This window comes from Melospiza melodia, chromosome 4 (genome assembly GCF_035770615.1).
Source record: "Melospiza melodia melodia isolate bMelMel2 chromosome 4, bMelMel2.pri, whole genome shotgun sequence".
Lineage (NCBI taxonomy): Eukaryota > Metazoa > Chordata > Aves > Passeriformes > Passerellidae > Melospiza > Melospiza melodia.
In genome coordinates this window covers 11427215-11454700 of record NC_086197.1, presented here as the reverse complement: position 1 = coordinate 11454700, position 27486 = coordinate 11427215, and the positions used below count along the sequence as shown (strand labels likewise).

The 27486-nt window shown below is 41.7% G+C and overlaps 1 protein-coding gene across 10 annotated transcripts in view; it reads left to right on the top strand.

The window, feature by feature from the left end:
• The window catches only part of ERC1 (ELKS/RAB6-interacting/CAST family member 1), a 271131-nt gene extending 244593 nt beyond the window's left edge, over positions 1–26538 (top strand). For 7 of the 10 annotated variants that reach the window (XM_063153879.1, XM_063153874.1, XM_063153880.1 and 4 more), the window contains 2 exons: positions 8169–8357; positions 19760–26538. In XM_063153879.1, coding sequence (XP_063009949.1) covers positions 8169–8357; positions 19760–19897 — 327 coding nt within the window. In that variant the 3' untranslated portion in view covers positions 19898–26538. Of the gene's footprint in view, positions 1–8168; positions 8358–19759 lie in introns of those variants that run through there. The other 3 variants (XM_063153883.1, XM_063153882.1, XM_063153881.1) reach the window with 1 other exon arrangement.
• The last annotated feature ends 948 nt before the right edge of the window (positions 26539–27486 follow it).

Genomic DNA, 27486 nt, shown 5'->3' with positions numbered 1-27486 from the left:
AATTTTGTAATCTGCAGCTCTGGGATGAATTAAACACTCACAACAGAGGTGCAACTGGACTGTATCACTGTCTTCCTATTATTCTTACAGATCAAAGAAGAACACAAGTAGATACTTACAGTCTAAAACATTCAAAACAGATGGCTGGCTTCTTTTTGTAGAGATTTGTGCTTTTCAGCAAAACAATTGCAACAAGGCCATCATTCATTTCTGCCAGATGAGATTATGCCAGGTCTGTGTCTTATTTTCTCTTTTGATTTGCAGCTGAACATAATCTTCCACTAGTGGCTTGGTCTTTGTAGCAAGTAGGAATTCTGCACTCAGACATTCTTGTTTCTGGCCACTTCTAGGAGAGTTATTCCTTGCAGTTTGTGTGATATTCTCTACTATTTCCCAGTGATTCTGGCAGTCCTAGACAGGACACTCAGAGACACAGGACCAGCAGCTGCAGCCAAACCCTTTCAGTTGTCATTTAGGAGGAAAAAAACTGAAGGAGAGGGGAGATGGACAAGGTTAGAAAAAGAATCAAGCCCAAACCTGCTTTCCAGTGCATTAACTATGAAAATAAGCTTCAGAGAATGGTAACTAAAATAAAAACAGTAAGGGCATGTAGCCAATCTAGACACTGCATTTTCCTGGCTGTTGAAGCTCATAATGACTGATGGACGTGTCAAGATTTACAGTTCCATCTCACAGAGTGCTCACTATGGGCTCTCCAACTACATCTGATTGTTAAAGTAACTTTTAGATAAGAACTACTGTATATACTTATACCATAGGTGTATTTATTCATGGGATTTTGTGTTTGAATGTAGAGTAAGCAACTCCAAAAATACTTCCTGAAGATAGATAAACCTTCATAAACCTTTCAAAGTGTCTTTCAGCAGGTAGAGAGCTGCAAGAGCAGAATGAAGAGCCAGAGTTGGAGAAGGACAAGACCAAGATTCCTGTCACCTGCAGACAGGGAGGTTATAGTTCATCTGACCAGGAAAAGCCCTGATTGTGTTCTCTGGTAGACTACTTAGGAAATGCCTTCTGGTTTGCATTGGCACTGGGACAGAGAGCAGAGCACAGCCCTGACCCATCAGCATTGCCAGTGCCCTGCTGCCATGCTCTGCTTTCAGAGCAGTGTGAGACACTCTTTGCCTTTATCCCTTATAACAGGGAGAGGGAATAGACAAAATACAGCCCAGCAAGAAATGTGGATACTTGCTGCTTCACTCTTCAAGTGCTGGCAAGCTTGAATGCATTAAAAGCAGAGGCGGGTTGTTCTTACTTATTCTCAAGCTGCTGTATTTTTGTAGAGAAGGAATCAGCATAAAATCTGACTCTGTGAAAATAAATCAGATTTATTTCACAGAATCATAAAATCTGATTCTGTGAAATCAAAACTTGCCTAGTTGCACCTACAAAAGTTTGGTCAGGAGAATCCTGTTTAAATTCACGGTGTCATGTACAAGATGCAAACAGTTGTTAAACTAATTTTGCTTTGTGGGATTACTTTTTTTCCCCTTGATGATAATTGTCAGTATCATCAGTCTGACTACCCAGTTTCACAGTTTTCTATTACTTAATTTATTATTCAAAAATTTAACCTGGTAACTAACACAACTTACAGGGGTGAATTGCTCAAGTGAAGGAGATTTTAATAATAAAGAGGTGTGAGATGTGCACAGTGCAATGAGTTTATTTAGGAGTACGAGACTGAGTGACTGCCCTTGCTTTTGAAAGGAAGGGAATGAGAAAACAGGTAAAATTCAAGCAGTGTGCAAACACTCCCTCCAGCTCTGCTGAGGTATCTCATTCCTGAAGGTTCATTTTCCCCTTGGTCCAGTTACAGGCCCCTCTCCTGAGGATTTCAGTTCTGATCCTCAGCAGTCCCTGCTGTTCCTCTCGTGGTTCCCTGCCAACTTTGCTCCGCAGCCCACAGAAGTGAAAGTTGCCAGTGTCATGGAAAGCACTTCTGGATTTGTTATGTATAAAAATATTTTAGAACCACTTGCTCTTTTTGAGTGCTTTAGGAACCCTACCAACCCACTGCAATTCTCTGCCTCACCTACATGATGGGGAAAGGATTTTATTTAAACAGAGGGAGCTAATGACAAAACTCCTTTCCCTGGGTTGTTTTTTCTGTTATTTCTTTCTGGTCTGGATTTTTCCCAAGGTGAAGAGGGTGAACTCTGGAAATCATTAATCCATGGGATTTGTTCATGGTGTATAAAAATTTCAAAAATCATTTGCTATATAAAAATGAATTCCTAATTGATTTTGTCAGAAAGGAACTGAGTAAGACAGCTCTGTCAAAATAGCCAGAATCTCTTTTAGCTCCTCACGTACATTGTTCTGGTTTATGGGGAGAAAATTATGAAGGTTAGAGTTAAACCTTTCTTTTTTTTTTTTTTTTTTTTTTGTCTTTAAAACAAATTTAAAGAATACTGAGCCTGTCCTTGAGCTTTTGTGTGGGGGTCTTCTGAAGAAACCAAGTATCTCTGTGTATCTGTGAACTGAGCTGAACTGAACTGAGGTCAAGATGTGTCTTTTTGAGAACTTTCTTCTGTTTCCATTTAAAATAATGAAGGGAAGACATCAGTGATAAATTGCTCTGAATTTGGGAAGGCTTTGCACATTCTGAGCCAAATTCATGCCTCATAAAACTCCACTGCATTCAGTGGTTACAATATTATTGTTGAACCCTTGTGTTTGTTGCCAAACAAAAACAAATGGTCTGAGCAAGAAGGGATAATTCAATTTGCCATGCAAATACTTCCAGACCGTGTCACTCACTATCTTAGCTTATTTTCATATCTCCCAGCATAAGATTCTTAGCTATAAAGGCAAAATATCCCTGTCTGGCAATATCTATAATAAAACCCAGATACAGGGAGGTTTACAGAGATTTGTCAGGTCCTTTTGAAATAATTGCTTTTTAACAAACATATGTGCTTACACAATCTTTGGCCCCATCTTCTCCTGTGCAGTGGTAGTTTGGGAAGTAGCTTTTGTTGGGTAGCTTAGTTGCAACTGTATGTAACAAAGTTTGAAAATAATTTTCCACACTCACATGGCAGAGATGTGGTTGATAGGAGATAAAGGACTACCTGCACTGTTTTTCCAAACATATTTGCTATGTCCAATCTGAAGTTTTGAGGATGTGTTTGGTGGTACTTTGGGTTTCTGCTTGGATTTTTTTCAGCATTCCTTCTTTATTTGTGCTGTGCAGGATTTACAATGAACACTCATGGTGTGTAGACCAGGCTGGCAAGCTTGATAATTTCTCAAATTTCTTAATTCCTTGGAAGCTTTCAGATTTATTCCACCTACACTTTTAATACAAAAGCACTGTAATTTTTACCTCAGTTTGTTTGCTCTGACCCCTGAAATTACTTGTCACTTCTATTTAATTTTCTTCTTGATGTAGCTGTACTTTCATGGAGGTTTGTTTTTTCTTTCTCGGATATTTAGAGATTTTGGGGTAAATTAAGAAAAATTACTGAATTATTTGATTGCAAAATGAAGAGCACTCACCAGCATCACTCTGCCCTTTAGGGGTCTGTAGTGGAAATCTGCAAACAAGGCACTCAGGCTAATAGGGGGTATGACAGCAGTCCCTGCCAGTGCCAAATGTATATATGGCACTTTATATTGCCCTTGCTGTATCAAAAAATGTTATTTTCTCCGTTTTTCTTAAAGATAGCTGCTGTTGATCCATGATCAACCTCCACATTGATGCATTATTCTGATGAGTAAGGCAAGTTGTGTAAGGAGATAACTTTTACAAGGATGACTGATGCAGTTGCAAAAACAGGCAGCTTTTAAGGGTGTCTGTAAGACTTTATTTCAAAATGGCAGCTGCAGGTTTTTAAAGTAGAGATTTAGAAGGTATTCTCTGAAATTAGTAAAGTATTTGGTTCTGAAAAAGAAAAGTGGTAGCTTCCTTCAGAGAAAAAGGGATTGTTAGCAGGGAGAAAGGTGACCAGGTCATTAACCCTTCTGCCTGAAGAAGGCATAATTTAAAGCTCCTGGTTGTGGTGAATTGCACATTGATTAAACTCACTCTTTATTCTGCAGATGTCTGTGGACATTGCTGGTTTTCTTTTCCAAATAAACACCTATGTATTTTTTGCATATTTCCAGTAGACACTGCTGTGTACATAGAGATATTTAAAAGGAGAGACTTAGCATATAAAATTTGAAATTCACTTACCCATATTTCAGTTGATCATTGTGCAGTGACAGTAGGACCACCATTGAAGAAGCAGTATCATTTCATTCTAAAGCTTTTCTGGCCTAATGACTTGTACAACTACAGTTAGATTCACATTTATCATAGTCACAGACTTTTTTTAAATTTGCAAAATCTCAAGTTGAATTTGGACTATGTTCACAAGTATCTTTATTAGTTGGTTGAATTGGTTTGGATTTGCATGAGAGGTTTGTCAGGCATTTCACATTTCTGCCCCAGAAATGTGCCTCAGTTGTAGTGATTGCCTTTTTTAGTGAAATGCTGTCAAACTTAGCTGGCCATTAGCAATATTCTGAGGTTGAGGGTACATTAAGCAGACTTCATTCCATGCATTGATGAGGATGGCCTAAACCTATCAGGGCAATGGATGAATGAGGGCTGCTTCAGAAGATATTCCTGGGTTTGCTGTGTTTACCCACTGTTTTCCTAGAAAGCTCTGCAGCTCTGAGCTGAGCATGAGAACACGGTGTGGGCTGTGAACCCAGCCCTGCCATGCTTTTCCACTTAGCAAATGCTCTTACACCCTCTTGAGATAAGGCAGGGGAAACTCTGCTGTGTGGGAAGCACAGTGCCTCTTGCTAAGTGGCCAGTTCAAATTAGATAGGGCAGGAACACAGATATAAGGGCACTTCCTACTTGACTGGCAGCTTTTAATGGATCCCAAGTGAGGGGAATGATTGCTCTGTGAACAGCGTTAGGGGGATGCTGGTTAAGAACTTTCACATGCCTCATTTGGCCTCTTTCCAGCTCGAGGTAAAAGGGGGAAGGGTGCAGGAGGAATATGCTTGGAAAGGGGATTTATCCCTGAGCAGTTGTATGAACTGTTGTATGACAATCTTCCATTCTTACTTGCTAGATAGCTCTGCTTTCTCTTCATCAAGGAGGGTTTCTGTTCACTAAGAATAGCCAGGAAAGTTATCCAGACAGATTCTTTTCAGACTGGAATCTGCACATCTGATGGATGTTGAAGAGACTGTAGTATCTGAAAAGAATGCAAGGCAGCTACGTTGATTGGACTAGTTATGGTAGTCCAATAATTACCATAGTGACTATTGACTATTGGAACTTCTGCACATCAGTTTCTGCCAATGGCCTCTTGTTCTGTTACCTGGTAACACCAAAAACCTGGCTCCATCCTCTGACACCTTCCCTTTAGATACTCAGATAAGGTGCCCTTCTCAAGGCTGAACAGGCCCAGCTCCCTGAGCCTGTCCTTGTAAGAGAGATGCTCCAGTCCCCTCACCATTTTTGTTGCCCTTCACTGGCTCCTCTCCCAGATCTCCATGTCCCTTTTGTCCTGAGGAGCCCAGAACAGGACACAGAACTCCAGGTGTGGCCTCACCAGGGCAGAACAGAGCAGAGGGGCAGGATCACTTCCCTTGACATGCTGTAAATGCTCTTCCTAATCCACCCCAGGATACTCTTGGCCACAAGGACACACTGCCAGCTCATGGGCAGCTTGTTCCCAGCAGGTCAGCCCCAGCCTGTGGTGATACATGGGGTTGTTCCTCCCCAGGTGCAGTACCCTGCACTCGCCTTTGTGGAATTTCCAACTACTTCCGACGTGTCGAGGTCCCTCTGAAGGGACACAGCTCTCTGGGGTATTGGCCACTCCTGCCAGCTCTGTGTCATCAGTGAACTTGCTGGGGAGACATCTGCCCCTTCATCCAAGTCATTGGTGAATAAGTTAAACAACACTGGGCCCAGTACTGATCCTTGGAGAATACCACTAGTGACAAGCCTCCAGCTAGACCCAGTGCCACTAATTACAGGGATCTGGGACCCTCTGGGGTCTGCCCTTCAGCCAGGGTTCCATCCACCTCCTTGTCCCCTCATCCTGTCCTGATATAACAAAGCATTATTTTTGTATGTGTGTTTATATATGCATATACAGCAGAGGTTGCCCCAAGGCTGTACAGGTTTTTACTAAAGCACATGACCTCACTCTCTCTCCTGTGCAGGTTTCCTGCCTGAATCCTCTCCCTGTTTGCCTGTGGGTGTGGCAGCACCCTGATGTGCTGGTGTGGGCTGCTGAGCTCAGCAGGACACAGAGCCTGACATTAGTTAGCTGCTCAGCCGTGCCTCTCAGATCCTCACACTCTACAGCAACTAATCCATGTAAAACAGTGTTAGAAACAAAACAAGTGAGCCCTGACAGCCTTATTAAAAGGGGTCGAAGCCAGAATCTTTGTTGAAAGTCATGCCAGCACCCTGTTTTGTTGACTCAGAGATTATCTCACTCCTTATTCATTAGCAGGGTCAGAGGTGCCCTATTGGAAAGATATCCCCAGCCCAGTAACAAACAGCAGGTGCAGCCTCTGCCTGGGAACACCAATAGAAATTGCTGGGACTTTGGCAGGGCTTCCCTGCTCTCCCTGCCCAGCACCTCATTTTATGGAAAGGAGGCCCTAAGCCCAGTTCGTCCCTAATTTTTCATCAGCTGCAAACCTTTAGAGGTTTGCATTACTGCAGTTTTGAATATGTGCCCACAAACATCTAGAAAAATGAAGCAGTATTCTTGTGGAAGGTCACAGCAAAGGATGCCCAGTAGGCATTTATGCACTTGAGCTCTATATTTTTGTAAAGAATTGAGAAATGGTTCTTTGGATACTTTTTATGGGAGCTGGATAACTCTGGTTTGGATTGCATTAAGGAACAGTGATTATATTCAGATTGGGTAAAGTATAATGAAATAAAATAGTACTTTATTAAAGTCTTTTGATTTCAGTTTTTTAGTTTGTTATATAGAGTCTGGCCTATTTAATAAAAGTCATTGCCATTTCGAAACTATAGAAGACTATACCTTAACGATCTAAAGCATTATAAAAAATTAAATTTTAACTTTCTGGTGAAGATATATCTCTATCCAATTTCTGCAGTAGAGATGCAATCATCTTAGATTTGTTGTGTTTTGGCATAATTTGAAGCTATTCTCTTTAGAACATGTTTATTGCCTACTTAATTTACAATGAAATATTTGTTGGCAAAACAAGCTAAAAATCTGTATTGACATTGCTTTTGGACAAGTTGTGGACAGACACCTTTTATCAGAATTTTTTTTTAAGTACTTTACCAAAGTACTGTTGGATAATCAGTAGAGTTAATGCATTCAGTTTAATATGGTTTCATTTTTCATCCATATCATCATTATTTCCCAGTCTAATCACACAGCTGTCACCATTGGATCCTCTCCCCAGTGTCCTTGGTTTCCTTCTGGATAATTGGTTCATTATGGACCAGGAGTACAAAGGAAAGAGTGTTCAGGCTTCTTCCACTGTGGAGCTGGACAAGATTGTGACTTAGAGGCTGATCTTTGCCTTCATCACTGCTTGGGTCTCAGGCTGTTTGTGACATTCATATTTTCTGAAAAATCCCTTCACCCAGGATTTTTCTCCTGGGAAGCTGAGAAGCCTCAGAGAAAAAGGAAAACAATAATTGTCTCATTTGCATCTGCTCTGTTTTGCTCATGTGGAATGTGTCTGGAGATTGTTTACCAAAGGGTGGTTGTTTAATTGGATTTCTGGTGTGAGGTGTTTTCACTCTTTGGCCAATCAGGGCCAAGCTGTGTTGAGACTCTGGAAAGAGTCGCGAGAATTCATTATTAGCTTTTTAGCCTTCTGTAAGCATCCTTTCTGTATTCCTTAGTATAGCATTCTTTAATATAGTATCATAAAATAATAAATTAGCCTTCTGAGAACATGGAGTCAGGTTCATCACTCCTTCCTTCATCTGGGGGGAATGCAAATACAATACCAGTGTCCTTGGTTTCCTTCTGGATGGTTGGTACATTATGGACCAGGAGTACAAGGGAAAGAGTGTTCAGGTTTCTTCCACTGTGAAGCTGGACAAGATTGTAACTTAGAGGCTGATCTTTGCCTTCATCACTGCTTGGGTGTTCTCACTGTCTCTGCTCTCTTATTTTCAGATAATTCAGCCCCTCTTAGAACTTGACCAGAACCGCAGCAAGTTGAAGTTGTACATCGGCCATCTGACAGCGCTGTGCCACGAGCGCGACCCCCTGATCCTGCGTGGGCTCACCCCGCCGGCCTCCTACCACCTGGATGATGACCAGGCAGCCTGGGAGAAGGAGCTGCACAAGATGACCCAGGAGCAGGTGAGTTTGTGGGTTCAGCTCTGAACAAGGCCCTGAACTTGCTGGTTGGGGCTTTACTGGTGTGCTGCACCAAAATGTGGTGAAACCATGTTGTGAGTGGTGAAAGCAGGTAGCAAAGATGAACTCTTCAGCTGATAAAAGCAGTCAGTAATTTTTTAAATTTATGATTATATTATTATTCATTATGGAATTTCATCTGCTCTTTTATCTGTACTTGGGGCCATGCATTTCCACACTCATGGGAAATCAAATTGCAAGGTACCAAGATACCAAAAAATATTCACTTTTGCCATGTTTTAACTGTTAACAAATTTTAGCTGCTCTCTATAATTCAATGTAGTCTTCAAGATCTTAAATCTTTAATTATATAAACCATATATATTTTAATTGACACATTTTTATTAGTCTCTTTATATAAGTGAATGCAGTGTCCTTACCTGCTGCTACAGACTATTCTTCCAGTAATTTCTGCTGCTTACCCACCTTACCTTACCTTGAATATGTGCCCACAAACATCGAGAAAAAATGAAGCAGTATTCTTCTGGAAGGTCACAGCAAAGGGTGTCCAGTAGGCATTTATGCACTTGAGCTCTATATTTTTGTAAAAAAATGAGAAATGGTTTTTCAGATACTTTTTGTGGGAACTGGATAACTCTAGTTTGGATTGCATTGAGTCAAGATTGGACTCAGTGTGCTGGATTGTGATACAGTGTGCTTATCTACACACACACACACACAGTGACTTTAGAAACCCAACTGTATGCTTCCAGGAGTTTTGGAATACAGAACTGAAAGAATTTAATAAGAGTTTGTCAGAGGATGTCTCCACAAGAGGCTGTCAGTCTAGTTATAAGTCATCTTCTGAAATAATCTTCCTTTCACCCAGCTCTGGTAATGTCTTGACTTCCTTAGTCCCTTCATTGGCAGTTTTTTATCTCTTGTTTGTGGATTATAATTCACCATTCCCTACAACCTTTTTTCTAACTCATTCCTAGTTCTCTTTTCAATTTCTTTACTTTACTGTTCTAATCCTATATTACTGAATTACTTTTTTTTTTTTTTTGTAATTAAAGTACTGCAAGAAACTTGTACCAGAACTAAATGTGACAAGTTTTGTGTTTTTAACCCTGACTTTGGATTACTATGCCAAGTCTTTAACTATTCACTTCCATATGTTTTATACCAAACTCTGTCCAGTGCACACAAGCTAGTGTAAGGCCTATACAGTTAAAAAGGGATTTGTGGGTCAGTGAACATACGTTGAGCCTGTCTTGAACACTTCACCTTTGGTTTTCTTCCTTTGTGATTTTAAAACTAATTTCCTTGAACTTTCTAATCAAGACTGAATTTTGATTCAAATATTGGAGAGAGCAGTGAAATTGCAGGAAACCAGCAAAAGCATGTCTGAAAATTCAGAAAGAGCAGACCTCTGGGGATAAATATGCCTGTAACAGGGCCAAGATGGTACACCACAGTCATGCTCTCTTTTTGTACCTGTCTTCATCCTTTCACTGATTCAGCATGTGCTGTGTGCCTCCCTCAATATCTACATTTGCCTCTATAGGCATGACACATTCCTTTTCCCTTCAGAGCCTCCTGGCTTCTGTAATCACTGGTACAGGATTAAAAGTTCTTCATTTTTATGCATGCCATCCTCCTCTGTTAAAGCCTTACAGCTCCTATGGTATAAATCAAAACATGAGGCAAATTATTTTGAACCACCTTGTCTGTCAGATTAGGATGAAGCAGTGGGTGACAAAACCTGTAGGTATGTATGGGAGGCACCTGTGAAAATGAGAGTGGATATGGGCAAAGTTTGGATATCACTGAAATAAATTTCCTCATTAGTTATAGCTGTGGGGTCTTCATATATAATCAGAATCTGTGGGGACAGGCGGTATTTGCTATTGATCAAGAGATGTGAGTAAAGAAAATAGGAAAAGATTTCTTTGTCAAGTTCTTCTGAATAGTAAGCCCAAAAAAAATATTTCCCATTAAAACTTTGCTAGTCCATGAGCAACATTTATGGGTCACACAGTAAAAAAAAGCACTGTGAGAAATTGTGAGAAAAGGGAATTACCTAAGTTGTTCTGGAGAGAGAAAAGAATTCTTTTTCTGTCCTTTCACATTATTGTCTTAGTTCTGCACTGCTGTCACCACAGTTGTTTAAAGTTACTTCTCCATTCACGATTCCCAAGCATAAATAATGTCAACTGAAATAAAATGTAGCTGTCTCTTCTGCTTTCCCATAGTCACTCAGATGGTATTTAAGAAGCTTCAGCTGCAAAACACAAACTAATGATATATTTCAATTTACAAAGCAGACTTTTCATTTAAGCCATGGAGCTTTTCTGTTTCTAGCTGCAGAGTTTCCTTTGTGCTTAAAGTATTCCCATGGGGAGTGGGAATCAGTTCTCCAGATTTGCAGAAACCCATCACAGAATACCCATTTTGCATCTTTGGAATTTTAATGAGTTTCATAAATTACCTCAAATCCAGTGCATTAAATTCACTCCTGTCCCTTCTAATATGATCTTCTGTAGATAATGCTTTACAAGCCTCAGTGGGAAAAAATTAATCCCCTTGAATGTTAAGAAGTGCTAACATGATTAGGGAGGATACGTTTAACCAACACCAATAATATTTAAGCATGATGGCAACGTAGCCACTTCTCACCAATGAGATTACCTAGTTTGGTTTGGTTGCTTTGAATTTTTTTTATAAATAGTTAAGAATTTTTCTTACTGTTGGGGTTTTTTTTTAAATAGTTAAGAATTTTTCATACTGCTGCTTTTGGAGTTGTTATTTCCCTCTGCAGCAACTTCTGTTGGCAAAGGTTGGTTTGCTATGTTTCATCATAACCAATATACTTGGTAGGTCTTTCATCCTTGCTGGGGAGGTTCAGGTACAAAAAATCAGGAGTTTTCTGTGGCTTCTTTGGTGGATACAACTGGTAAATGAAGTAGATTTAACCTTCTCACTCTTGTAGTACACCCACAATAATTAATGTACAAATAGTTGTTGGAAAAGTATCTGCTAGCATCAACACCATGGATCTAAGGGGAATTTGTTGCCACATAAATAATTTTGTAGTCTCAAAGTTTGACTGGTAATTGGTGCCTCTTATCCATTATAGTGTCTCAACACTACCATTAAGTTCAGTGATAGTCCTTAGTGACTTCAGCTGATTACAGAATATGCTGAGTTGGAAAGGACCCGCAAGCATCATTGAATCCAGCTCTTATCCCTGCACAAAACATTCCCAGGAATCCCAGCAGGTGCCTGAGAGCATTATCCAAACACTTCTTGAACTCTGTCAGGCCTGGGGCTGTGACCACATCCCTGGGGAAGATTGATTGTAATCAAGCTGTGGGGCCAAGGTACTAAATCATTCTTTGCTGGCATTTTATCAAAGATGTTGTGTAGGCTGACTTACTGTAGTAAAATTTTGGTCCATTAGTAATGAAGAATTGAAGCCAGTACTTATGAGTATATGGTGTCTCAAAACCTAATCTAAAATAATATGTTAGACTAAGCTGTGGACAGTAAATGATCTATACAGCTCAGAACCATGTCATTAAATTATTCCTGTGGTGGAAAATGTCCCTTTGAGTCAGTTCTGACCAAGTGTCCCCAAATAAGCTGCCCACTACTGTTTCTGGAACTGTCATCCTTCAACCAATTCATGTCCTATTTGACTTTCCTTATTAAAAAAACAAAGTTACCAGAAGGAAAGAGGAATGTTCAAAGTCTTGACACTCAGAAATAAAAATTCCATTCATTCATTATAAATAATTGCATTATCCTAGCAATTTCTATTAAATACCATATTTTCTTTCACTTTGTCCTAGAGGTATCATTATGTTAATATCCTTGAGATCTGTAGAATGACTGCTCTGTCTCACATTTCAGACAGTTGCCTGTAAGTGTGGGATTTTAGTCCTTTATGAAAGGAAATGGCATTAAGAACATAATTATATGGTCCACACTTTATTTCTAGTTTGGGTTTTGTTTTGCTCTTATCTGTACAAAAAAAAAAAAAAGGATTGAGTAGAAAAAAATGGAGTAGAATAAAAAAGTGAAAAAAATGGAGTAGAAGCTGGAATTTGCTGAAAATCCTCACTTCAGTGTGTTAGAGGTGGTGCACTGCACTGGGGTTGAGAGGTAGCAGTGTGAGAAAATAAAAAGAGCCAAAAAAATCAGACAACCAGATATTAGGAGTAGGCAGCAGTGTTAGGTTTGTTGATAGCTTAAGGACTATCAGCAATGTTTCTTAGCACCTCAAATCCAGCTGTAAATGTGCAGAACCTTGTATTACGTAGAATTTCTTATTTTCAATAGGTCCTGCGCTGATATTTGGAAAAAACTATTTCTTCCAGCAGAAGATCTATACAATGAAAATAATTTTCTTAACCCTAGGAGTAGGAGGCATTTCTCCCCCTGGCTCCCTGCCATCAGAGGCCCTTTCCAGCCATGCCCAGCATGTCCTGGCTTCCTCAGACTCTGGGGGTCCTGCCAGTTTCTGCTGGCCCTGAAGCACCATTTGTTCCCTGCACACTCATCCTCTCCCTCCTCCTCCGTTGGTGTTTCTGGCAGTGTTTGTGTTGTGACCTGGGCATCAGCAGCAGTCTGGGGCACCTGGGCAGGTGCATTTCCACCTGAGGCTCTCTCAGAAGTCACCTGCTTAATCTTAATGATCTTACTGATCATCCAAGAGCCTTTGTTGTGCAGGAAGGTTGTCTTCCCTTTCCCTGTGCAGCAGACAAAGCACAGACCTTCTAGGGATTCCTGCTTACTGATCCTCTCCCAGGAAATCAGGAATGCCTTTTCTGCTCAGCTGCCCAAACAGAGGAAGGAGAAAGGTGATAATGTCACTTCACTGCAGCACTCACAACCTGCTGTGTCAGCTGAAGAGGCATGGCTTGGTTCCAAGGAACAACATTTACCTTGAAATGCACATTTCAGCCTCCACACAGAAATGGTAAGCTTTCTGTACAAAAGGACACCAAACCTCATACCTGTAGCTGTCAAATTTCATTTTAAACCTGCATATTTGATTGGTAAATCCTGAAAATATTCAACACATATTTTGATTTGCTATACAAACAATATTGCAAGTGGGATAAACTTTACTCTAAAGTACAAATAGTTATTTTATAAACATCCTGTGTACTTCTTTGTTCAGATTCTGCTGGTGTTCTTGTGTCATCTGTGAGGAATTACTCAACTTACTTAGTTTCTGTAAAGAAATTACTCTGCTATGATTTGCATTTAGTAATTCTAAATTACTCTGTTACTTCAGAGTTACTTCAACTACCCTTGTCTTCCTTCTCTGACTGCTCTTCTATTAGCTTGTTATCTTCCCCCACTTGATTTATGTCATTTATTTTTAATTTGTAATCTTATGGGAATGCATAATGTATTTTAAAGTTAAACAGTCCACTTCTGGTCTCTGTTAGAAATTAGAAGTAATAATTGCAACAATTTATATCCTTCTTCATGTGCAAATCTATTTCCTGAGTTTGGTTGAGAAAGCAATGGATATGGGAATTCTCTAAAATTGTTACATTTTAAAGTGTTTTAAACTTTCATATTTAATGGTTTGGGTGAGGATGAGAACAGTGTCATAGTTCTTAAATACTGGTTAAAATCACAAGTGTTATCTGTGAGTTAGCCTTAATGCCATGACATCACTCATTTTTATTTGTCCATGAAATTGCTAATATTAATTACAGTGCATACTATCAATCAGGAACATTAATAACTCCTAACTTGAAAAGAGATATAAAAGGGAAAACACTGATTTCAGGACATCATCAAGCATTTTGTGTGTGTGTGGTGTGTCAGAAAATGAGAGTGGTCTCATTGGAAGCAGTCCCTACAAGCAGAAGGTACAACCCTGAGCTGTTCCCTTGTTTTCTCAAGGCCAGCTCACCTCTACTCATGTTTTGCTCCTAGTAGTAAATTCTGTTACTCTGGCCCTTTCTCAGACACCCTGGTCCTTGTGACAGCTTTGTGCAGCATCTCCTGATGCTGAGCTACTGCTGTGGATTCTGCTTGGCTTTAGATCTCTTTTCAAGTTAGGAATAGCTAATGATGGATAGTATATATTTTAGTCAAAACTAGTAATTTCATGCACAAATAAAAATGGCCAATGTGCATTGTAGATATTATTTAAAAAGACAAGACTGTTTCATTTGAAATCTTACTTTAATTTTTAAATGCATGCTTTTTAAGTATTTTGAAAGAGCTAACATAAACCCCAAATTTCCAGATAGAGCAGAAATATTCAAGGGTTTACATTAAAAATTTTTCTTCTTTTGTTTTTGAAATTTGTCAGACTGGATTTCCATACTTGTAGCCCTTTCTTTGGGCTCTTTTATAGGTACATAGTTGAGAAATAAAGGTTTATATGTAATTAGCTCTCACTGCATCAAACACATGTATTTCCACTGGTTTATCTGGGTAGATGCAAAAGCTCTTGACCATTTGCCTGAGCTGCAGTGAAATTTAACTGGAGACAAAACAAAGGCTTAGATTAAATCAGTGTAATCTCTTATTGGTGCTTACTTGTGTTACTTTAAGCTCTAAATGTGTTTTTCAGACTAACCATAACCTGATCCAGAAAGACTTGAACTTTGGAAAAACATAATTTTATGTCCTGGTATCATATCCTTATAGGAGTTCTCCACTAACTTTCTTTTTGTGCTGCTCTACAAGCTCCTCATATTCTGTATTCACGTTTACTGTCCATAGCCCAAGATTAGACACCAGTTTATCTGTGTTTGCCCTTTTTCATCAGTGTTTCTGTGGAATTGTTAATGAGGCAAAAATCACACTGGGGAGTATAAATACGTTTTAAAGAATCTTAGTTTGATTATGCCTTGTTTGCATTATGGGAAAAGCAGAGGCCGCAAAGGTTCTGCAGAGCAGCAGCACAGTTCACCCAGTTTGCATATAAAACCATAGCATCCTATTTCTTAACCATGAAGTTATCTTCTTATGAATCATTCATATGACTCTGAGTGTCTACTAATCTTTAAGTAAATTCTGAAATATCTTGGAACAGAGAAGCTAAATTCATGGTGAATTGTTAGGGATTTTTTTAACTCTAAATGGAAAATTATTCCTATCATGACTTGCTCTAAACACAGGAAGGAAGGCAGCAGTGCTGAAAAGTGTCTGAATCTATTGCAGATTATCTGCAAGCTTTCTCTCCCCTGCCCTGAGATGTTGAAGGCCATTTCTGTTGTTCTGTCCAAAGATAAATACTATTAAGCACTTCTGGGGTCCTTGCTGTCCTTTCCTTTCTGAGCTGTCTATTCCTACGTGTCATCAACTAGACAAAAAACATATCTGCCTTTGCCTTCTCATTTTTGGTCATTTCTTTGAGGCAAGTATGTGAATGTCCTCATATCCTCAACTGCTGGAAATGCCAACAAAAAAGAATTGTTCACATTTCTTTATTTCCATAGAAAAATGGGAGGAGGAGGATAACACCATATCAGCTTACATTTGGAAGAAAAAAAAACCTAGGAAACCAGGAGCAGAACTGGAAAAATCTAGGAAACCAGGAGCAGATATTAATACTTTCAGAGAAGCTTCCCTAAAATTTGGACATGCAGGTGAATGCAGTGATGGCACTGGGACCTGGATGTTCCCCTTGGTGGATGGAGGGCTGGTGTGTGCTGCTCCGGCTGCTGCCGAGAGCAGTGACGTCAATGGAGATGATATCCCTGCTCTAGAAATGCTCAAACCAGCCATAGACTCAATTCAGATGTCTTTGTTGAAGCAGGAATCACATTATTAAATCTTGCTGTTCTGAAGCTAGCAAACTCAACTCAAGGCTATCATTGCTATTTTTCCAAAGATGTTTCATCACAGACATCTGCCAGCCAGCTGTGTAGACTTTCTGTCTGTGCTAATTTGTAAAGTATTGTTGCTGGCCTTCAGCATTCAGAGCCATCTCCTTTTGGGCTCTGGTGGTCAAAAACTCTCTTCTTGGAAATATTTTCTTCCTCTGGTTAAGTTGGTTGCTTTTGTTTGGTTGCATTTGATTTATTAGCTTTGGCATCAGCTTCTTTTGTTGGGCTTATCTTGATTTTATAAGGCATCTTATTAAATACATAAATGCTGACTAGTAGAGCAAGAAACTGAGACTTCAGTGATGTTGCAGTATTGCCCCACTGAAGACAACATCCTGCAGGATTCTCCTTTTTCCACCAACCCTCTTTCAGTTTTGAAGTTCAGTCTCTTTCAAGTGCTTTAATATTTCATTAATTTAATTGCTTTGTCCTTCACCTGGAGGATTTGGCTGACAGGCCAGTAAGAGGGGTGCTGGCTGGGCAGGTGGTGGTGGTGCAGGACCTCTGCTTTCCCTGCTAACACTGCCCTCTCCTGGTTCTCCTGCCGTGGACTGAGAGCTCAGGACCCTTGCAGGTGCCAGATAAGGACAATGATAACGCTGGCTGTTTCTCCTGTTGCTTGCTGTCTCCCAGCTCCATGACCTCCCATCCATCTGATGGGTGGCACCATGCAATCTCTGTGTCGGCCCAAGAAGGCACAGGGCAGCCCTGTCTCAGAGTTGTAGGCTCAGAGCATTCCCAGGAATGCACCAGGGATGGTTTGCTGTACCTGGGGCCTCCTGGGATCTCACCAGGCTTACAAAACCTCAGTCCCTGAATCCCGGTCCCCTGGCTTTTAACATCCAGCACCACTCCTGACTGCTTGTTCTTCCTCTCCCAATCCTGCTTTGCTGACTGGACCTTCCCACCCATGGTAAGTTCCTGGCTAATTCCTCTGCCAGGCTGATCACCCATGCACAGCCTGCCATTCCTGAGCCACTGTGGGTTAGTGCTGAGCCCCCTTTCTCCCCCAGAGCCTCCCCAAGCCCAGAGTGCTCCCTCCCTCTCCTTTCCCCACTCCCAGCTCATGTCACTCCACAGAGCAGGATCAGGTTGCCTTTGCATTGTGATTCTTGGCAGGAGCCCCTCTCGGGTTCCTATGGCTGTTCTGGGAGTGCAGCAGCCAGCAGGAACAAAGCACATAAGGACACATTAAACCAACATTCAGCATGCAAAGCCCCAATAATTTACTATATGCTACCCTACCTAGTAAAGGGAACAGTGTAGCACGCTTGCCCTTTTAATTTCCTTTCTCACACTTTTGTCTACAGAAGCCTGCACCGTAACTTTCTTGAAAAGCATTTTTATTTATTCCATGGTTGTTCTTAGGCTGTTTGTTTTAAAGCAGTGTTTCTTGCAGAAACAATCTGCTGTGCTTTGCTTGATACCATCACTAAACAGAGACATGCTGTTGTATCTGATTAGAATTTTAATTATAGAAATCTAACCTTTGCCACTGCATTGTGCTCTTAAAGTGGTAAAATGATCCCTGCTGTGCTGCTGCCTTGTAGTTCTCTCCTTTTAAAACCTGCATTGAGCAGTGTTACACAAGTGCCAAACACAGATCAACAAATTTGTATACTGATGAACAGTTATCCCTTCAGGCATGAAAAATGCCAGTTTGACATTCTTTCCATGTCTTGTATTAACATAGTAGAGTTCCAATAAAAATCCTAATCACTTAGAAATAAGAAATGTTACAGAACTGACAGATAATATTAATTTCTTTTAAACCATGCAAAATTTAAAAGAAGGTTCAAATAAGATAAGATGGTTGCTCACAGCAGCTCAAAGTGACAAAGAACTTTGGCTTCAGAAGCTGGAAATAAGCTTCAGAATCCATCATAAGTGTATGTACCTGCTGCATATATGCATATATTCATAGGGAATACTTCATTAGAAGAAAATCCTGTCACTAAACAAATAAAATAACTTTTTTGGTATATAGCACAGGGCGGGGCTGTCTGCTTCAAAGCTTATCCAGCCTATCTACCCATATCATCTGACCTAGTAAGGGATGCTGCTTCTCCTTGTTCTCTGAGGTCCCTAGACCACTGTGAGTACAGTAATCCCTAAAATGCTTGCACAAATTACAGCCCTCCTTGGGATTTTGCACAGTTCACAGGCCAGCATGGACTTTATCAATTGCTGGGCAGCTAAGCAGGTTACTGAAGGCAGATGTTTCCTGCTCTTTATTAAGACTCTGTGGGCCCCTAAATCTGGCAATGGCATTAGGCTCAAAGCTAAAAGCTGTGTTTGCATATGTTGTGTGACATGGTTTGGGACACCACTTGTTGGAGAAACTGTTTATAAACTGTAGACAGAGTGAATAATATAAAGTTTGAAATTCTGTGTCCTGTTCTGAGCCAATTATAGGGATCTGAAGAACGAATGACCCAACAGGAAATGCAGAGTTAGTAAACAAAAATTGTGTATGTTCCACTGCAATTGTGTGTAGTCATCTTCTGGCTGAGTTAGGAAAGAGAGTTTCTGAAAATTAGTAATTCCTTGGGAAAAATGGAATTCCGGTTAACTTTGGGTGCATTATGTATAATTATGTGACATTCCTATTGATTTCATACCAGGAATAATTCTCAAGTAATGACCTATGAAACATCCCATTGTTCATGAATAGAAGTCAAACTATTTAAAGCAGTACACTAGCAAGCTGCTGTATTGCTCCATATTGCTGCAATTTGGTTGCCTTCAGAGAAACATTTTACAGAGGAAGTTTTTCTTATATTTATCATAGAACAATGTATTCAGGCTGGGAAGGTGACAAAAACCTGGTCCTGTAGAATGAAAAAGTGGAAATAAATGTATTCAGGAGTAGTTAAGTCATGTGGACATGGTCTTTACCGGGAAGGTGACAAACTTGATCCTGTAGAATGAAAAAGTGAAATAAAGAAGATGGAGAGCATTCAGTTCCAGGTGAGGGGATCACCAAGGGAAGATGCAGGTGCTGGAAGTGCCCAGCATGTGTCACCTTATTGTATTTGCATTTCCCCCAGACGAAGGAAGGAATGATGAATCCGACTCCATGTTCTCAGTAGGCTAATTTATTATTTTATGATACTATATTATATTAAAGAATACTAAACTAAACTACACTAAAGAATACAGAAAGGATACTTACAGAAGGCTAAAAAGATAATAATGAAAACTTTTGACTCTCTCCAGAGTCCTGACACAGTTTGGCCGTAATTGGCCAATGAGTCAAAACAATTACCTGTTGGTAAACAATCTCCAAACACATTGCAAAGGAGCAAAACAAAGGAGAAGCAAATGAGATAATAATTGTTTTCCTTTTCTCTGAGGCTTCTCAGCTTCCCAGGAGAAAAACCCTGGGCAAAGGGATTTTTCAGAACACGTGAATGCCACATCACCTCTGTTAGCTCCCTTCCCAAAGTGATGGTGTGGCCGAGCCTGCTGGGCAGGGCTGTCACACAGTGAGCACAGTCCAGAGCAGGGGCTGACCATGTTTCTGTGTCCTTGCAGCTGCACAAGGAGCTGGAGAAGGGGGAGAGGGAGAGCGTGGAGCTGCAGGAGTTTGCCAACGCCATCCTGCAGCAGATCGCGGATCACTGCCCCGACATCCTGGAGCAGGTCGTCAACGCCCTCGAGGAGTCCTCGTGACCCCGGCCACCAGCCCAGGAGCAGCACACCAGGGGCCAGGCCCAGGCAGCCCACGGAGCTGTGGCAGTGGAGAGCAGTGTGAAACACAGAACATGGAATAGAAAATTCTGGTGCACCTTTGACAGAGAAAACAAAGGCAAAAAAAAAAAAAAAAGCCCCTTCTAAGAACTACATCCTCTCTAGGTTCTTCCAGTCTGTGATTAATCAGCCGTTTTTGTATTCATCTTCTCACTGCCTTTCTACTTTAGAATCCAATTCCCCACTGACTTTGTTGGTGGTGACTTCTGGATACAGCTAAGCAGAGCTCTTCCAAGTCTACTGAGCAAAGAAGAGGGGATCCACTGAACACAAGCAGCTCTAGCTCTCCATGAGGTTGCAGAAGAGTAGCCCTCACCTTTCATTAATATATTGCTTTTTCCTTCTTGTCTTCTTTCCTCCTTCCTGTTTTTTATTTTCATGAAAGCTGAAAGCCTGAATTTCACAGTGCTAAAACCAAACCTGAGTGTGCTCTGATCATGGCTCATGGCTGGCCAGCATCAGCTAGCTCAGGTCTTGCTGCCTGTCTCAATGCTTCTTATGTTCTTAAATAACAGAGTGAGGAAAGGAAAGTTTCCCTCCTTGCTCCTGTTAGTCATTTCATCTAGCAGCTGGGAGAAAGGTAGGCATACTGGTACTCTCTGTTTACTTAACTTGGAATTTTATTGTTCACTGCTCTGACTCTGAATTGCTAGGTGGGCCATTTTTTGAGGTAACTGTTTTCATCTTTTGATTTTTGGGGGGGTTTTAGATGAGGTTTCTCATCATAGGTTTGTGTCTCCTGTGTTCTTACTCTATAGAGAGCTCTCTCCCTTCAAGCAGGTGTGGTCAACAGGTCAGTTCCCAGCTTTAACTTGTACAGTTTGTCCAGTTTTTCAGGCTATGACTTTGTGAACACTGACTGTCATCAGAATAGTGTTAAGCATTCTGTAAATGAGAAATTTGCATCATTTAGCTTAAAAGTATAATTTTAAAGCTAAGGTAGGTAAACCAGTAGCGTATTTCTTACTATAATTATAATTTAATTTATTTTGGTTTAGCTTACATTGAGGAGGAGTGAGTTTGAGTTCAGAGCAATAACCCTTATGAAGAGGAGCATCTCTGCTGGAGTTGGCACTCAGCTGAGTAGATAGGTGTAAAATCACAGCTTTACTTAAACCAGTGCAATTCTTCTGTGTATATGAGAGGCCTTAGTTTTATTCCCATCCACCTTTGACACTCGTTACAGCTCCTGCTGATAGGTAATATGACCTGAAATCCCAGATGAGTTTGTCTGCAGTTTGGTAGCAAGTCAGAAATCCTATTTTATGGGTAGGACTTGGGTGTTCATTCTTGGACTATGCATTAATGGGGAGACAGGTTTTTTCCTGGCTGCCAGTGGTTGTGTGTGTCTGGGGGCATCTGCAGGACAGAGCCCTGTAACTGTCCCCATGTGCTCCTTAAAGGAGCTGCTCCCTTTGGCTGGCTCATGTTACCTCAGAGAGCGAGGGGAAGGCAAAAGGAGACCAAATAACACAGCAGTGGAAGATATCTTGGTTTTCTAGTTAATAGCTAATTATGGATCTTCTGAGTAAACTTCCCATTCAGCGCCTGCAGTTCAATTCCGTATAGCTTACTTCATTTTGAGGTTAATCACTAAGCTGTTATGCTAAGGAAAATGTTCCAGGCCTTTTCAAGAAAGCTGCATTTCTTACATCTCTCAGATCCACAGCACAGCTCGCCTGTTGGTCCTTCACTCCTTGTTTTTATCTTTAGAAGTGACCAATTGCTTCTAACAGATCAGGAGATCAGAAGTTTGAGTAAGGGAAGAGGTACCTTGTAGTTTTTTCCCAGACAAGCACTGAAAATTGGGCAGAACTGAAACCTTATGTACCTATTGAAAACTAGCTAATTTAAAATAAATCACATCCCATTGATTCTGCTGTAATAATTCAGCAAAAGGAGCCGCATTCATAGCCAGGGTGTCTAGGAAGAAGTAAGTCTCAAAAGAAGAGGCAAATCACTCCTTTTCCAATTCATTTGGAATTACCAGTGCTTTGCAAATCAGGAGAGCTAACTTTAGTTCTTCCTGTAATAGCAGCCTGTGTCTGAAGCTTTTTTTGTGTGTGGTGTGTGAGGGGAGCAGTGGGAACCTGGATGTGTGGAAGGGGGGAATGCCGGAAGGGCAGCAGACAGTGACTGTGCCACTGCTGGGCCCTGCCCCATCCCAGAGCCACCCCTCTGGTCCCATTCTTTGAGTCAGCACCTTTCCATAGGAGCTGTTGTTTTGAAATCTTCCCTCTTGCATTTTCCTCATCACCCCTAATTACTCACTCCAGGAATTTAATGCCGCCTGTAAAAGCATCAGAGCCATCAGCCCGGCATCATCGGCCACCGCCGCCCCTCCTGACTCTCTCATTAACTTATATGGTCAAATCTCCAGCTGCCCTGGTTCCCTGCTGTAAAACAATCCTTCCTCTGTGAGAAGCTGTGGAATTTCCCTTATTGATGGTTCAAATGGCTCCTGCTTGTAAACCTCTTACTGAGATGTTCCTTGATAGCGTTTCTGCTGGAGGCAGGGGCAGGGGGAGGGGATGGAGTGAGGGGTGATCACTTCAGGCTGTTATTTCAATTCCCTGGCTTTACTGCGTTGCCCACACATCGCAGGGAAGTGCTGCTGCATCTTCAGCATCTCGAGCTCAGCTTGTGGCTGCATTTCTATGGCCCAAAGTGCCCCAGCCAAAGGCCTGGTGCTGTCAGGGCGGTGTGTGCAGGATCTGTGCACCAGCAGCCGGGTGAAGCTCACTGTTTACACATCTCCTGGCCTCTTCCCAGGGAGGATTTGTCAAGCCTGGCTGGTTTTCACGCTGGCCATTTGGTCCTTTATCTGCCAGCCACACACCTGCTGTTCCTTCCATCTGAATTGTTGTTGGGCCCTGGTGATTTTTCTCGTTAACCACTGTTATCTCCTAGGTCTTGTAGGCTCCCATCTTAAAGGTTGATCTTAGACCTCTGTGAAGTGCTCTCAGGGAGGGAGCAGATCTCATTTAGGAACAGTCTTGATCCGACTTGATCTCCATTGAACTATTTCAGGTAACCTCTCTGATCCTGTGTCGACAGAGATCCTGTGAATAGCTTGAGGAACTTTGGGGTTTGGGAGGTACTGCTGGCCACCATTCAATGCTGAATGTGACCACTGAAAGCTTTTTCTTTTCACTCTCATGGAGTGCCACACCATTGGCCTTAAGGCAACAAAGGGATTTTATTCTCATAACCCATCATGAAATTGCATATGAGGCACATGGGAGAAGGGCCATATGTGGCATACCCTGCAATGCTCATCCAGTTGCCTAACCCACCACTGCTCTTTTAAGATCTTATTCCCAAGTGTCAGCAGCCAGGCAGATGCAGACAGTTTCCTACCACAGTGGTCCTGCAGTGCAGCAGCTCTAGGAAATCAGGGCCCCTTCCCAGGGACCCTGGGGAAATTTACTTTTTCTTCTCCTGTTGAATGAAGTTCCATTTGCTACAGGAGCTGTGAAAGTTTTAACTGCTTTAATATTACCTTCTTTTCTTCTGAGCTGTCATTTGCAGAGAAACTGAGAGATGTAAGGGCTCAGGAGCTGTTTGTAGAAAATTAAGTAGGTCATTTTGGCAGGGTTTGGGCTAAAAAGTAACTGAAGCCTCTGAAGCCCACATACCCTGTAAAAGCTGACACTGCAACCACACTTGCTCGTGATAGCCACAAGTCCAAGTCCATACTTTCCTCTGAATCCAACCTCATGTGAAACACTACAAGGACATAACACTAGGATTGCAGGGTGAGGACAGGAGCACTGTTTGCCATTGGAAGCAGAATTACCTGGCATGCTCCCAGATGAAGCTCCAAGCTTCTCTAAGTCTTCTCTCTTGTTTTGACTGCCTTTAACCAGCTTTCACTCCAGAAAATGCCAAACCCTCTGTGGAATATCCAGATTTTGCCAAGTCCTGGGGACGGAAGGTGAAGGTCCGGCGTGACGCGCGGAACTGCGTGCGCCGTTCCTCATTGCAGTGCTGGAAAATGCCTTCTCTGGAAAACTTCCTGGCACTTCAGGGCTCTGAAATTTGCACAAAGGAGCATAAATGTCATAAATCTTGTAGAGATAACCCTGGTTGTTGAACCAAAGGGGCACCTCTGTTTCATTTGCCCTGTAAATCCCATCCATTCTGCTGCTAGTGCTCAATTTGTTGGGAAATTTTTACATCTGATGAGGGTTGACAGGGTTGCGTCCCCACTCCTGTATTAATTGCCAATTGCTGCCACTGCAGGGGTCTTTACAAAGGATGTGGAGTCATGCACTGATACCATTTTAAAGCAAAAATGTCACTACATACAAAAATGTGTATATCCCTGAAATTACTCCAGTGAAATGCTAAAGGGAAAGAGTTCAACCAAGGCATCTGATACTGAAAGGAAGCTTCTCCTCAGCTCAACATCCCCACAGGAAGAGGGACCTGAAGCCGTGGAAGGCTCTGGAAAACCAACACTGCCCCAGCAGAGCCGTGGTAGGAGGGCTGGGCACGGGGCATCGGGGGCATCGTGCCTGGCAAGGCCAACTCTGCTGACCCCTCTCATCTGCGTGGTGAGGAAGAGGAGTGTCAGGGGTTGTTTTAAAACAAAACGATGTTTTTAATTGTTTTTTCCACATAAATGGAAGGAACCTTACGCAACAGCAGATCCTTCTGAACAAAATGGCTGTATCCGCTGACTATTTTTAAAATGAAAGAAAAAAAGAGAAAAACTGTTTCAAAACTTTTTAGTGTCAAAAGCATAAACTCAGAAATCCTGACTTTTTCCAGTGTGTGTGGTGAGTGCTGTAACCCTGTCATCAGTATCTCCCCTGACTTTTTCAGGGGTGTTTTTTTCCTGTTTTGTTTTCTGCTTGTCGATATTGTCTGTGTGGTCCTAAGGCTGGGGCAGTTACCAACAATGTGTGTCTATTGTCGGTTTGAAACAAAAGATAGTAGTAGAACTGAAAAAAGATGTGTTTTTAAAAATATATAAAAATAAATTTCATTAAAAGGAATTCAAGTAAAGAAGCAACAAAGCTATGACTCCTCCTCTCGGGATTGTACGGAAAAGGATTTGTGGGCTTATAATTATAACCAGTTGCCTTTCACAGGCTTTTGAGGTCCAAGGCAACTTGGCCTCCTAGGAGATGTTACAAACCCTGTATAAATTCCTACTTTCCCAGGTTTATACTGTACATGTGTAAGACAGAAATGGGCAGAATGAAACAGTATTTTGGAAGTCAATCTTTTTTGGTAACAGTTATCAACACCAGGTGTCCCCTAAGATGGGAGCCACTGATGTGAGTGGGCCAAATGCTTTGGCCAAATTTTCTGTTTTCTCCATCCCACCCCTTGATGCCAGGGACATGAGCAAGTGCAGATCAGCTAGTGCAGTTATTTTTGTGTAGGTTCATTTTTATTAAAGTTGTATTTCCTTGCCTCTGGTGTTGGTCACATACTCAAGCACATTATGGGGCAGCCACTTTCTGCTGTGGTTGCATCACAGACTTGCATTGCTTGAAAGGAACAACATGAGGCTAAACTGGTGTGTAAGGTTAACAAAACAAACCCTGACAAATAGCTTTACCTATGAACACAGGTAAAGAATTTCATTAAGTGAATGTATTTTTATTATCAAAATTAACCATATGCTGTTTGTCCCCATTTTGCAAGCTTAGTTCAGATCTTGAAAATCAAGTCAGTGTGATTTGCTTTTAAGTAGGTATTCCCATTAGGTTCTTGGTGCTTTGGTAGGGCTTTTTGTTCAAAACATTGGTTTCTTTCACTTGGAAACTGGCAAAAAATTGATCTATTGGTCACGTGTACTCTTATTTGCTATAAAATGTGCTTACCTTAAAAAACAAATTTGAAGCCAAATTTTAGAAGTAGACATTGTTCCTTTTATCTGCCCCATCTTCCCAGCTCCCTGTGGACAGGGCCAAGTCCTCCTTCCCTCCCTGCCCAGGGGTGGCTGCATTTGGCCCCTCATTTCACACTCATTACAGTATAACTGGGGAGGCTTTAGTGTGAGATGCCTTTATTTGTCCAGATGCTGGAGGAGGACGAATCCAATGGGACCACAAACAGGGGAATAACTTCTGTGCTAGCCCAACATGCTGCTCCAAGCCCACTAGAACAGAATATTGCCGTTTCCTTCCGAGGCAGTGCATGAGGAGAGCTGCACACCAAGCTCACAAACCGTCTGTGGAGTGGAATTCTGTGGGATGCCCCATCCCCTCCACAGACACAGATCCCTCACTGGCTTTGGAAGAGACGTGTTGCACTTTAGTGGAGGGGGAGGCAGGCTTTAGGGATGGGATCTAGTGCTTGAATTCCTTTTGGAAGTGACAGCAGCGGGAGACATTGGTGTCCGTGATGCAAAGCGCGCACGCTGCCTTCAACTCGTATGTGTTTTATTGCTGGAGTCATGTTACTGACAGGATAATGAAATTGCAAAGAAAATGTGTTATATTCAACTTTGCCTTGATAATATAAACACTTTGTTCATTTTTTTTTCTTCTTTTTTTATTCACAGACTAAGTTCATCAGGAAATTATAAAATTATTTAAAAACTCCGGGCCCTGTCTTTATTTCGGTGTGTGTTGCTTGGTGTCCTCTCCTGTGTGCCCAGGATGGGAGGGCAGGTGTAGGCTGCAGGGCTGTTCCCTGACACCAGGCTTGAGGTTCCAGTTGTTGCCCACCTGCACCAGTGGGACAAACCTGCTGGGATTTGGCTGCACACCATGGCTGGGAATGCTCATGGATGCAGCTGGGGCTGTCTGCAAGGTGAAGGTGAGCAACTGGCAGTCACAGGGGTGTCCCAGATAGCCTCACAAGTCAGATGAATGGAGATAAAATAGCTGCTGTTACAGTCAGCTGTCCCCTTTGTCTCTCCTGCCTGTTCCCCAAGTCAGTGACTTAACTGTTGCTAATGGGTGACTGAATTCCACATGTGCATCCCGTGTTATGTCAGTGTCAGGATCACATCTCCCAGAGCAACGTGCCTGGAAAGCCTTGCTGTGAGTAGGCCAGCAAGACTGTCCTATTGAACATGTTCCTGGTGAAACCTGGATGTGGCTCCTGTCCCTCAGGAGCAGAGGAGAGTCATGGCTTTGTGACATGGGATGAGCTGTGCTCTCTGCAGCCCCGGTGGAAATGGGCTCTACCCAGTGTCCACTCTCCAGACATGTTCTGATGACATGAGAAATGCCTGAGTAATGCCAGTATAAAAATCTCATTTTTCTGGGGTTTTTTGACTGTTCTAAAGAGAATAGCATTGCAACACTGGTAGAACAATGTCCATGCTAAACACACTCCACCAGATTCTCCGCAGCTATCCCGAAGCCCTGGCAGCACAGACCTCCCCAAGTTGGGACACTTTCTGACCAGTTTCTCTCCGTTTCTTTCTCCTTTTGTCTGTAGAGTCAGTTTTTCTCTGTGCTTTCTTGCTGGCCTTGTCCCTTCTGATTTTCCTCAATTCATCATTCATGAGGCTCTTGGGGTCCTGACTTGTTTCAGTACAA